The 12,736-nt window shown below is 46.7% G+C and overlaps 7 protein-coding genes across 7 annotated transcripts; 2 read left to right on the plus strand and 5 right to left on the minus strand.

The window, feature by feature from the left end:
* Positions 1-599: 599 nt before the first annotated feature.
* N7477_007035 (uncharacterized protein) lies at positions 600-1,001 on the minus strand (the record flags this gene model as incomplete). Its single annotated transcript, XM_056968698.1, has 2 exons — positions 600-787; positions 848-1,001. The coding sequence occupies 2 exons, from the start codon at positions 999-1,001 to the stop codon at positions 600-602; spliced, it is 342 nt and encodes a 113-aa protein (XP_056821494.1).
* A 249-nt stretch (positions 1,002-1,250) lies between these two features.
* Positions 1,251-1,854, plus strand: N7477_007036 (uncharacterized protein; the record flags this gene model as incomplete). Its single annotated transcript, XM_056968699.1, has 3 exons — positions 1,251-1,296; positions 1,358-1,647; positions 1,708-1,854. The coding sequence occupies 3 exons, from the start codon at positions 1,251-1,253 to the stop codon at positions 1,852-1,854; spliced, it is 483 nt and encodes a 160-aa protein (XP_056821495.1).
* A 2,476-nt stretch (positions 1,855-4,330) lies between these two features.
* On the plus strand, positions 4,331-5,599 carry N7477_007037 (Major facilitator superfamily domain general substrate transporter; the record flags this gene model as incomplete). The annotated part of the gene is made up of 3 exons (XM_056968700.1): positions 4,331-4,462; positions 4,521-4,839; positions 4,896-5,599. Coding segments are annotated over 3 exons (1,155 nt in total), but the record flags the coding sequence as incomplete, so codon positions are not given.
* Positions 5,600-6,148: 549 nt separating this feature from the next.
* On the minus strand, positions 6,149-6,636 carry N7477_007038 (general substrate transporter; the record flags this gene model as incomplete). Its single annotated transcript, XM_056968701.1, has 2 exons — positions 6,149-6,245; positions 6,455-6,636. 2 exons carry the CDS (start codon positions 6,634-6,636, stop codon positions 6,149-6,151), a joined length of 279 nt encoding a protein of 92 aa, XP_056821497.1.
* Positions 6,637-7,804: 1,168 nt separating this feature from the next.
* N7477_007039 (uncharacterized protein) lies at positions 7,805-8,040 on the minus strand (the record flags this gene model as incomplete). Its single annotated transcript, XM_056968702.1, has 2 exons — positions 7,805-7,860; positions 7,908-8,040. The coding sequence occupies 2 exons, from the start codon at positions 8,038-8,040 to the stop codon at positions 7,805-7,807; spliced, it is 189 nt and encodes a 62-aa protein (XP_056821498.1).
* Positions 8,041-8,114: 74 nt separating this feature from the next.
* N7477_007040 (Alcohol dehydrogenase superfamily zinc-type) lies at positions 8,115-8,868 on the minus strand (the record flags this gene model as incomplete). The annotated part of the gene is made up of 3 exons (XM_056968703.1): positions 8,115-8,289; positions 8,325-8,687; positions 8,750-8,868. 3 exons carry the CDS (start codon positions 8,866-8,868, stop codon positions 8,115-8,117), a joined length of 657 nt encoding a protein of 218 aa, XP_056821499.1.
* Positions 8,869-10,476: 1,608 nt separating this feature from the next.
* Positions 10,477-10,999, minus strand: N7477_007041 (EthD domain-containing protein; the record flags this gene model as incomplete). Its single annotated transcript, XM_056968704.1, has 2 exons — positions 10,477-10,725; positions 10,790-10,999. The coding sequence occupies 2 exons, from the start codon at positions 10,997-10,999 to the stop codon at positions 10,477-10,479; spliced, it is 459 nt and encodes a 152-aa protein (XP_056821500.1).
* Between the last annotated feature and the right edge of the window lie 1,737 nt (positions 11,000-12,736).

The raw sequence follows: 12,736 nt of genomic DNA on the forward strand, positions 1-12,736 counted from the left end.
GCTGCCGCTGGCCTCGTTCCGCTAGATGCGCAGCGTGTGCTAGATAAGCTGAATATTTCGCTTGCCGATAATATACACCACCACCACTACCACCAGGGACTAGTGGGAGCGACAGCAGCGGTTTTGTCCCACATACACCTCATCATACAAAAGACCTAAATCGTCAGGCAAATTCGATCAATAAGCTCCTTCGCTGGCGTATGCATTCACCACCTAGTCCTATTGTAAAGGCCTTCGCGCAATTGGTCAAAGGATACGAAAGAGAGATGCATAAAAATACTATATCGGCACGCGAAATTGAGAAACTATGCGCCCAAGTCACCCAAAATGATCATTTAGTCGTGGAAGTGGAAAACACTGCCGAAGCAGGTCCTTCCTCGGCGGCGGAACCAACCAATCAGCGTGCGCCACCGCGGTGTTCAAATTCCTGGCAAATAGGGCATTAATCGTCTCGCTCTTGACCCAGGGAACGAGCGCCGAAGATATCGGCATTGCTTTACAGGAGCACTACCACGTCGTTGTTTCAGGCCCTACGGTCAGCCGAAGCATAGGGATTCTAGCGTCAGCGAGCTCCGCCAAGAACTAGGGATAATCCCATATTACAGTAGCGCATCGAGACGCTTGTTCGCCAGGGCAATCATTCGTCGAAGGAGGTCCTCCACGTCCTCACGGCTGATGCTAATAACACCCTGATATCCGAATGATCCCTCCGAAGGATCCGTGGCCAGTTTGGAAATCGACTCCGTATCGACGACGCTAAGGAAAGCAAAGGGAGATTGAAGCCATACTACGCAATGAGCTTGGTGTAGGCCAAATTGAGGGGCTATGGAAAAGAGCATTTATATACCCAGATTCGCCGCCATGGGTATAATATCTTTGCAAGAGACCGTATCTTCGCGATCAAGCGAACTCTCCGCCCAGATGCTCTTGAGCGTCGCTCGCGTGGTCTTCAGCGCGCCCGAGGGTCGTATACTATGCCTAGGCCGAATTTTGTATGGCATATTGATGGCTATGTAAAGCTTGAGCCCGTTTGGAATCGAGGTACGTACGTTTCCTAGCTATTCTCTAGCGATTCCCGACGCTTCTCAAGCACTAAGTAATGATAGATTTATTCTGCGATCGACGGGTACTCTCGCTATATAATCTGGATCTATCGCCGCCAGCCTACCCCTACCATGAGCGGGAGACCTCGCAGCGGAGCTCGCAGCAAATACCGAGCTTCCCAAATCGCTCCTATCTCCAGCCGGCCCATGAGAGGGAGCACGCGCAGCCAGCCTATACACAGGGGCGCGCACAGTATATACTAGGCTAGTTCCTCCAATGCGTTACAGCTGCAGCCCGTAACCAGCGCATTCAGCCGGCTCCCCGGACTCTATCAACTTCAACTTCCTCCCGAGCCTCTCAAGCCCCCCGGCAGCTACGGGCTCGTCTTTCCTTCTAGCTATGGCGGAAGGATGCTCTAGCAAAGAAGGGCAGGGAACCCCAGAACTTTGGGGGCGTCATATTCTACCCACTCAATCGCTGCTTGTCCGGTTTGAGCACTTTATAAAGAATGAGCTCCTACCAGCGATAGATACAGACCTCGAGCAGTATTCACTAGAGCCAGGCGATGTATACAAGCTAGCTCTCGAGTTCACGAAGAAGCTAGTGTAGCCAGTCTTCCTATCTCCAAGGTACAATAAGGAGATGCATACTACTGAGCTCTAGGATTTATTTCACAAGAGGGGCAGCGCCGAGCGGGATATCAATATTGTCATCGTCCGGAAGGCAGTGGAAGAAGAGCCAGATCTTCGACCAGACCAGCTCAAGCAGGAGCCGGGAGCCCGCGATGCCCAGGTTGCCCGCGATGCCTAGCATCCAAGCAGTGAGAGCGTCAGGTCGTCTCTCTTCGACTATGGTCTGACGCCAGCCGACGACGTCGATGATCCCGCTATCTTCTTCACCTTCAAGAAAGACCCAGCGCCACCGGCGAGAGACCCTAACCCCGATACACCAACAGACAGAGCACCAGCCAGAGCACCAGCCAGAGCATCAGCCAGAGCATCAGCTAGAGTACCGGCTAAAGCACCGCCGCCGCGACATCCCAAACGCCCTCGGGCGGTTTCATCCACGGTATCGCCGCCCAGACGCGGCGCCGGGTGCGGGATCGGCTTCAGGGGGAGGCTCGGGATGATGTGATATCAGGGCGCTCTTGTCGATGGGTAGGTGGATAGCTGGCAGGTAAAATAGGCAGTTAGTTAATCGAATAGATGTGGCATTCAAAATAGCCTCTGTTTTTCAAAAGTTGTGGAAATGGAATATCTGGGCGACCTGGAGCGCTAAACCTGGTTGTGAAAGGGGCGTTACCTAGTCTGCCATGGTAATTATTATGAGAGATCGTGCACACCAATTTTTGTACGAGTTGAGGGCAGACTTTGGATGGCCGGGAGGCCTTGGTGAAAGGGAGAGTACCCAGTCTACCATAGTAATTACTATGAGATACCATGTACTCCTGTGTTTCAAACCGATTATATAATATTGTCGGCAATAAAACGTTTTGAACGAAGACCGCTATCGCCTGCCGTCGTCGTTCCAGTGACCACAGGCAAGCAGTGTAGTAGACGAATCGGCGGCGATGCTCTCGATTGGTTTCGAAGGCCTGGTTTTCTGCCTTTTTTTTTTGTTGCAGTTCTTAGGGATGTTTTTACACAGACATATATCTCACTCAATTCTTTCGTTCCCTTGAAATATTGTGATCTCCATCCTTTTTGCCAGTTTTCTATGCACCCTGGTGCTGCTGAGTAGTCGATTTCCCCGTATCGAGCTGCTGTGCCAGAAGAATGGCCCCCCGTTTCACTGGGCTTACACATGACTTTAGTCTAGCATGTCTTCCGCCCTCGAGTGACTAGCTCTCGTGGGGGGTTTCTATATACGAACAGCCGCTGGATTTGTTGGCTGCTGCGGGGGTCGGAACACAGTAGTACGAAGTGGTACAGTACCAAAAACATTCAGCTTAGAGACGTACATGCCCAGGTGTAAAATTATTTCACCGTTCCACGCCAGCAATTCCGTAGCTCCTCTTATACAAGGGATTTTGGGAGCGATCTGGCTTCTATGAACACTATCTCCGCATACTTTCCAACACAAAGGTCGAAAAGCAAAGTCCCTCTCGAGAATCCGTTGGTATCAAATCCGGGGCCAGCTTCCCCAGCCTATGCGTTTCCCCGCATTACGAATTAGGTTGGTACTGTATCCACAATATAGAAGTCCACGGGATTCAAATCCCGGGGATCCACGGTTGTCCGTACGGTCTAGCCAAACAGCGGAGCTTATTACACAGTCTCCATTTTTGCAATAGATACTCTAGCATGTAATGCTACTTGGATTCCACGGATTAGCAGTTCCACTTGGAGGTGGTGACTTACTTCATTTGGGATGATCCAACTAGCCGTCCAAAAAAGTCTTGTTATGCAGCTGGGATATGTATATGTTAGGTCATCTCTCAGGACTCCTTCCCGTGCTTCACACATAGCAATTTCCGCGCACCTTATGAGTTCGAGTCGTCTTTTCTCCCTACAAGCGCTCTAAAGGAACACTTCAAAACTATTGGCCAACATGTTGACCCTTGAATCTGTCAAAGGCAGGGGACTGTATCGATTAATGAGTGTCTGTTGTGGCATAGTATTTACCTCTCCTGCTCCTACTAATCCAACCCCTGCGTATGCTAACCTAATGGTAGGCCTTTCTACTTTACGGGTATGTGGGAATTTTTATAACGTATTCAGCACAAAAGATCTTTAGCTGAATTATGAAAGATATGACGGGGGCGTTTTAGGTGGTGTACAGGATACTCGACCATTTCGCGAAGCCATTGGAGTGAGTCTTCTCTTCTGTCTAGGTTGATTGACGCCTGCTAAGTTCTGCTTCGTCTAGAACCCAACTGGTACTTATATTATACCTATGATATCTTCAAGTTATACCCTTGCTGCGGCTGCTTGTTCCATCGTTGTTTCCATTATTGGGTTGCCTGTTGGTCGACGCGGCTGCATCCTACTAGGCGACACTCTAGTTGTCATAGGAGGAATACTGCAGGCAACTTCGTGGTCAATGGCACAACTCTTTGTGGGAAGAATAGCTTGTGTACGTGGACTCTATTCTCAAACAAAGCAAAGGCCAACTAATCACTGATATGCAGGGATTTGGAATCGGGGTATATTCTGCTCCATGACGAATTTCTTCCAACACGCTCTAACAAGGTTCCAGTTTATCTCGTGTGCTGTTCCAACATACATGGTAAAGCATTTTGAACAGTCCAGATCTTCTGCAAAGAGAGGCACTCATAAATGTATAGGCTGAAATGAGCATAGAAAGCAAAGAACGCGGTCCAGAAATAGCGATACAATGTGCTTTCCTCATTAGTGGAGCTGCAGTTGCTTACTGGGTTGACTTTGGCTTTACTCGAATGGATAACCAAGTCTCGTGGGTAAGTAACGCTTGAACTCCGCTCGATGCCGACTATGCCGACGATGCTGACTTTTCAGCGATTACCAATCGCCTTGCAGGCTGTTTTCGCCCTAGTATCAGGGTGCATAATGTTTCTGCTTCCTGATACCCCAAGATGGTACTTCGCGAGAGGTCGACACGAAGAAGGAGACGCCATCCTTGCTCGTCTCCATGACCGTCCGCTTTCAGATCCTGCCGTTTTCGATATGCGAAACGCCATCCTTTCTTCTATTGAACTTGAGGAAGAAGAAGGCAATCGCTTCAGGAAACTGGATCTATTTTGGGACCGTGGCCATCTCAAAGCCGGTAGAAGGATTCGCATTGCATTTTTAATGCTCTGCTTGCAGCAAATGATGGGTATGTTTTCTCTTCAGTGTATAATAAATTTTCCTTCCATGCTTAGTGACTTGCAGGTATCAACATTTCCGTATACTGGGCACCTACTATAGTCAGCCAAGCCGGACTCTCCAGCTTCATGTCGCAGCTGATAGCAGCAATAATGACCACAGTTTTTGCTCTCGGCGCCGCTACTCTTCCCTTTTCAATTGAGCAGGTTGGGCGCCGCCGAGTTCTCATGTACTCGGCTGCTATTATGACTGTCTGTTTATCGATTTTCGTTGCAATGATTGGCTCGCCCCATAGGACCTTAGCCAAGCAATGGACGGCTATAGCAGCTCTCATTGTTTATAACTACGTCTTCGGTTACGGTTGGATTGGAGTATGCTGGTTGTATGGGCCCGAGGTAAGAGTCTGCTCCAGACTTTATGAAAATGGTGCTGAAGAAGGAACACAGATTGCCCCCCTCAAGTTTCGACACGTGGCCGGTGCTTCGGGAGCATTCGGCGAATGGCTCTTTTCTTTCGTTACAGTTTTTGCAGGCGGTATTGGTCTGCAGCAGGTTGGCTGGAAGCTGTGGATTTGGCCCATCATCTCTTGCGCCGTTGCAGTGCCCTTCGTCTGGTTTATGTGTCCGGAAACAACAGGGAAAACTCTCGAAGAAATCGACATGCTTTTCCAGGATGCGTCCAGCACAAACTCCACTGCCAGTGATGACATTACTCCCTCTTTTGGTGAGAACTCAGAGAAAGCGCATACCGAACAAGTGGAATCAGTCTGATTACAGAAGCTTCGGCATTCGCTGGTCCAATTATATGTGTGAACATGTGGTGAATGTTTAGTGGAGAGATTTGAGACCCACTCAACATTTCCTAACGTAACTCTACTGAGGAATCAGTCTTATTCTATTGTTTTGGCCCCCAATTTTGTATTGCAGTACTATTCCAGTGAGCGTATAGTTACTCTTCCATTTAAAGGGCCGATTTAGCTCGTTATCTCCAACAATACATTCATATTTTTTTGCCTGGCTGGTCTATTTCCCTAGCATCTACACCTCTTTCTCTCAACAAAATCCGCACACTAGCTGGCTGCAAAAGCGAGCCGGCCACACCAAGAGCGTACAGTAAGTGTGATATTTTGCCAAAGTCATAATGTTTTTCGTAAATTTACAAAATGATAAATCATCAAAGAATAGTGAGAAGATTAGAAGGACTAGTGCTTGCCACCATTGGGAATACATGTATTCCTTACATCGCAAAGTCATTGTATACAACGCTGAGTATTTTTCATTTTGAGGGTAGCTGCCTGTATGGTAGCATTAGGCAGCGCCTCAACGTCCGTCAAAACCTAGTTTTACCTCGGTTGCTTTCTCCTTCCAATCAACAACAGACTTCAACACATCTTGCAGTCTTCCCTTGTTCTTCGGTCTATGTGTCTTCGAATGAGCCTACAAGCGTAACGAATTGTGCCTAGACATTTGGGAGGAAAAAGAAACGAAAAAGAGACTTAGAAAAAAAAAAAAGCCATAAATATCCATATCTTCCCGCCGGTGTCTAAAACCGGGCGGAGTTCTTTGAGTAATAACCTAAAATTCGTCAGTTTCCTGATAATTACATCTATCATAAGACTCACATACCTCCAAAGCCATTTTGACAGGGTGTAGATGGCAGCGTCGATGTGTCGAGAGCTAAGCGGAACAATCTTCATGGCAAGCCCTAGGACGATGTTCCATGGAATCCCGAACGAGAACCGTACAAGCAAAACATAGTTTGAAGCCGATTGTGGACCTATAGCAGTTCCAATCATGACAAACATCATTGTGAGAGACAAGACCACAGAACTAGATATTAGCATAATACTACGCCCGTATTTATCCAAGATGCAAATGGCAGGCAATCCACCGACCCACAGTGCAATTGAATGGTGCGAGCAGCGAGACTCATCGCCTCTCTGTCGAGGCAAATATTGCTCTCTAAAGCAATGGTAACTGCTTAGAATCTAAGTAAATGTCCACCAAAAGTCTAGCTAGGTAGGAGGAAGTGCTCACTGCCGTAGACCACGGCTATATTGATTCAAGTCCGCTGTTGGAAGAACTGGACGAGGAGACACGGCAACAGTCACAGAGTCATTCAGAGTTCTGATATATCAGTAATAGGTCTTGCTGTAGTGAGCTTTGGCTGTTGCTCTCCCGGCAGCGTGACTTCCTCTTTCTCCTTACCCGTATCTTCAATTCATGGATCAGATACGCTGTAGCCTAGCGATCGTGATCTAACCTGTATGCTTTCGTCTCGTTGGCCATAGACGAACAACCAGCTTTTGAAGCAGGGCTTTAGCTCTCCGATTGCTACAATCGATAACTTGGCTTGAACGGCTCACGAGGCTGCACGAAAGACTTACATTCCCATGAAAAGGGTCTTGATTTTCTTATCATATTGATCTTGGTCAAAGCTCAAAACCTGCAACCAGATGGAGTTGTCACTACCTGACGGGAAAAAAGAGCTTCTTGGAAGAGAATCATCAAGTTCTACAATTTTGAAGCCTAGATACCCTTTGCTGTATTCCAGCTACTGCAGTAACTGATATAGATGCATGGAACAGACAGTAGAATAGTTAAGAATTCATCTTTTCACATATGAAGCGCTAAGTGTTGAGAAAGTCGTTCATCAAATGTGTGAAAATTTTCTTGACGTGGCTTCCTATTTACATGATTTTTTCTAACAGTGGAGAGCTGTCTCAATTGCACGGAGTGAGCCAATAACTCCAGGGTATTCAGAGACTACCGACCACCGAGGCCAACCTCGAAAATCACCTTCTGGGTCCGCATTTATTTGAAATCGTTGTATCTGTTCTCCTGTTACACGAGATCCTTCTATGGCAATAGTACTTACGCCTGGGCGGCTTGGGACAGAGGACAAATATCGTACGACATGAAACTAAAAGCCATTGGACTTCACGATATCTCAAATGCTCTAGGAGAAGCGTTCTCTTACGTCAACATATCCTGCTTTCTTTCAAATAGTTTCATGGCATTTTCGAATATACCTTTAATCATCAGAGATAATAGCTGGCGAGAGGTTAAGGGCACTTACTCCGAACTGGGCATCGCCCCATTTGCAAGTGAAAGTTTTTGCCGTAGGCTTCGTTTCCAGTCCACAGAATTTCGCCGTTGTGCACGCCGACGCTTGATAGACGTCCCCAGGGTCGAAGCATTTCGAACCCCATCCTTAACGCGTTACTGTGACCAACCACCTCTATAACAATGCCTGCCCCCTATCATCGGTGACATCTTTCACTCTTTACCAAAGCCCATGTTCATTCTCTTGGAAATTCCACGTTTCTGCACCGAGACTTTGTGCAAGCGCTAGGCGTGACGGGACGCTATCGATTGCCATAATGTTCTTTGGCTGGTAGTCTAAAGCGCTCACAAGGGCACAAATACCCACTGGACCGCAGCCGAAAAGGAGAACTGTACTGTTCCGAATTTCTTCCAGACTTAGTTCCCAAACCCATTAGAAGCGGCAAAGTAACCAGTTGGGAAAATATCGGCCATCAGAACCGGCTTCTTTTTGTTGATAGTAGTCGTTCCAATATGTAACAGAGTTGAATCAGCTAGTGGAACTTTCACGTACTCAGCTTGTCCTCCATCGAGGCCCACGGTACCAAATAGCTGGCCAGAAGCACACCGAGAGGAGAATTCATGCTTACAGTAGAAGCATTTCCCACAGCTGACCGTAAAAGGAGACACTACTAGATCCCCTTTCTGAAAATTCTTCACATCAGATCCGACTTCTACAACCTCTCCTGTAAACTCGTGGCCTATGATAAATTCCGTCCCCGAGGTTTGGTGACCCCAAAAAACGTGTAGCTCACTGGATATCTCTTGCTATCAGCGATTGCGCAGGAGGCAGAAGCGGTTAGCCTCATTACTTACCTGCCACATAGTGCTGTATATCTCACTTTCAGAATCGCATCTGTCGAGTTCTGGACGCTGGGCACAGGTCGTTCCTCGAGCGCAACCTGCATCGGTCCCTTGAAAACCACAGCTAGCATGATGAAACTAAGAACCTATGATGGCCCTTACTCCCATGAGAGGCTCAATATTGTCTGCTGCAAATCTCAAAGTCTTTGGTTTTGAGTTAAGAAATTAGTCGCGCCAGGGTATTGAGGTATAATTGTATTGAGGTTATCACCGTTGAGCCTCGGCAGCCCTCGGAGGTAAAAGATATACCGAATACAAGGAGCTTTAATCTACTAATTGAGAGCGCCGATATGAACTACGGTTCACAAGCGCGTTCCGATCCTGAGTCTCTACGTCCATACTAACAATACTTGTGCGGTAGCTAAATAAGGCCAAATTTCACGGGACCCGAAGCCCGGGCGGTAAACATGACACAAGCACACCAATGGAGGGAGTTGCACCGAGGCAAAACGAGAGGAATGGCAACTATTGTAGTAAGACATGCAATCCTACGGTCGGATTCTTGTGGCATACGTAACGCAATTTATACCGCACTTGAGTATTTCCTCTTTCCGTTTTAGTGCTCATCCCTCGCCGGTTGTTGCTCCCCGAATAAAACTGAGCACATTCCTAGCGGCCTGATCCGATCAGTGAGCATGAAAATATTACATGTATCCGCTCACTGATTATTGCCCTGATTCGCTCGCAAAGTATCAATTTTTGATGCCCATTTTGCCGTCACTTAGCGTTGTGGTGCCATATATCTCATTCTCTCTTTCGATTATTGGATATTGATTTTGACTTTTAACGCACTGCAAAAAGCGGATAACCTTGACAATAATTCTCCAAAGATGATTGTTGGTCTTCACGGAAGAGAGATATGAACCTGCCATATCCAGAGGCCGCTTATGTTAACCTGCGACTCCCGCAATATTGTCGGGAAGAAACGTTGTCATTGCAGTCTATTTGTAAAGTCACTTAGACGAATGAGTTGGGGCATTCAGAATAGATAATTTTCAATTGTCAGCTATGCCACATTTCGAGTGAAATCATACTTCAGTCATTAGACAGACTCGCAATCTGCCAACCAGCCTTCGTGATTGGTGGCCCGTTAGACAAATTTCTCACTACTCCCAATTGCGCTACCCCTAGCTATACCCTTTCGGGCAACCTTGACTATGATTCTATTGTTTATTTGGTAAGATTTGACCTCAACACCGCGGTACCACTATTATTTACAATTGCCACACGTTGGACCTGGGTAGTACATGTACAATTTTGACAGACGTAGAAAGGAAGCGCTAGGACTCACCATATCTGATTAGTAAGAAAAAGCAAATCTAAGGGAAACGATCTTGCCAAGAGGGTGTGTGAGCGATAGGAGGAGGAGGAAGGTCTAGCTAACAATAAATAGGCGCTAGTATCAATCCACGGGAGACACGACACCACCATTCCTACCAAATTTTAAACATGATCATAGTTGATAATTATAAAGACCTACGGAAGAGATGGAAATATCGCGCATTATGCATTCACTGGGGTTTCATTACTCGGTGGTTATTAGGAAGCAATACATTGGCCCGCAGAGAATATACATGGGACTGGCTATTTTGTATTCGCTTTTGAGCGCAGAATGATGACTTCAAGATTACATAAAGCCCTAGAAACGTGAATCTTTCGTCCTAATTGAGGTTTTGCGTCTATCTTTGCCCCCCTATATCCTTCAAAGCATCACCCACCACTAAATTCTCATACCCAACCATGTATGTCATCGGGAGCTTCATGAAGCGATCGCAGTCCTCACTCAAACTAGCCGCATATTCCTCGCTCGTGTAGAATTTCATCCAATCATCCCTGTTTCTCACCCAATGCTGGGCACATCCATCATAGTCAAGAACGTTCGCGCCCAGACTTTGAGCTCGAGCTTTCATCTCCGGAGCTTGGTGGTGCTGTGGCATATATAGATTGATTCATGTTTCGAGGACGAAAGTGCTCTGAGTGAGCTAGACTTACCTGAAGATATCGAAGAATGTTGCCTTGGAAAGCTTTTGTTGCAATGGCAAGGTCCGCGTGAACGGTTTTCCAGTGCTCAAAAAACGTCTCGTACGAAACTGATTCCAGTTTCTTGAAGAAAACTGACACCTTAATACACGGCTGGAAATTAGGCTCTTTGTCGTAGCTGAGCTCTAGGTATGTAACCTGATGGCTGATTTGGGTAGTCATTGTGAGTTTTTTGTCTTGGTAGTATTTCGTGAAATGTGAGTGGGTTGTGTATCATAATGAGTCAGGAATGGAGGCAAGTGCCTTCAAATTTATATTCATTGCTCTATCCCCTCCATGTTGCGCTGAGCGAACTCGGGAATCCTCATGACTAAGTGTCTCTTAGTTAAGTCGCTGAAAATATATTAGGTGCGGGGACAGCTTAAAAGCAAAATTATGCATCGTCATGTAGTTTGTTGGGTAAACAAGCGTGGTTAGGGAACTATAAACCCGGAGGGGTATGAGCCGTATCCTCGATAACTAAATCCATTCTGTCTAAAGGAGAAAATACTTATTGGGACGCAAAGGTCTCCTAGCTCTCAGGCTTTCTTGTCATTTGACTCTATTTCCCCCTATTTTGAAATTCGCGGGTGATTCCACAAGCAGGTTTTCAACAGTCATATGTCGAAGCCTTATTTCTCTTCTTGACTCCCAAAAGACCAATTTTATTTTCGCTTTCTGTAAACTTTCAGATCAAACTGCCCGGAGATCAACAATGAATATCATAACAGGAGCATTACGGGGCCGCACAGGATTTTCGAAACGACTTTTTTATCAGGGTCCACTTTTGAGAACTAATACAAAGCAATCAGAGGCCAAATATCACCAGCTTAGGGCTCTATATATGACCGCCTCGTCTGCAGGAGAACATCACAAAACTTTCCCTCAATGACAAAGTGACTGTTACAATAGGTGAGTTCATCCTCGATTACCTTTCGTATAATGCTTGATGTGAAGCCCCTTGTCTTGAACTACTCAAGGCGGTTCCCGAGGAATCGGACTAGATCTTGCCAAAAGTGTAGCGGGTCTTGGTAGTGGCGTTGTTTTGATGGACATTCTGGAGCCTCAAGTGGATTTGAACAACCTTCGGAAGCGTGGAACAAGAGTCAAGTTTTACAAGTATGATATTTATAACTATGTCTAGACTCAGTAGTGCTAATTTGCCTCTATCGGTCTCCAGGACGGACGTTACACAAATGAAGAGCTTACAAGAGTCCTTTGATCGATCCATTGAGGATTTTGGGAAAATCGACAACTGGTAAACACCTTGTGAGATCTGGAAACGGGTAGCTCATGCTAATTCAGAGTCCCACGTAGTGTCACGGCGGCTGGCGTGGCCCTGGATAAGCCTTTTCTGGACCATACATAGGACGAATGCCGCAAGATTTTAGATGTCAATGTGAGCCTTGAGGACGAATCATGATTTTGCATTTCTGATGAATGCGTAGGTTCTTGGTTCATTCTTCAGTGCCCAGTTAGCAGCCCGACAAATGGAAAAGCAAGGCACGGGAGGTCCATCATGATGGTTGCATCAATCGCAGCTCATTGGGCTATCCCGTCGCAAAGGGTGTCAATATACGGTGGCTCTAAAGCGGCGATTAAGCTCCTAGGTGGAACCCTGGGCGTAGAGTTGGCTCCCTTGAAACATACGGGTTAATACGTTGTCTCCAGGGTTCATTGCTACCGACATGTCCCTTTTTTCAAGGGTGGCGCTATTAGCATCCCTTCGTATTGACATACGAAAAAATTTGGCACATCTCCACTACGCTGTAATCGGAGGAAACAGATAAGGCTCCGATAGCGCGCAGATGATGCGGGGCCAAAGAAACCCACAAAATGACAGCTAAACTTACGCCCGATCAGGAAGTCTCACTCTTGATTTTCCCCAGAACTTGAAAGCCGGGAAATGAAGAATGAGCA

Source organism: Penicillium maclennaniae (assembly GCF_028827695.1).
Source record: "Penicillium maclennaniae strain IBT 15551 chromosome Unknown utg000006l:1.0-2513246.0:1.0-2515036.0, whole genome shotgun sequence".
Taxonomy (NCBI): domain Eukaryota; kingdom Fungi; phylum Ascomycota; class Eurotiomycetes; order Eurotiales; family Aspergillaceae; genus Penicillium; species Penicillium maclennaniae.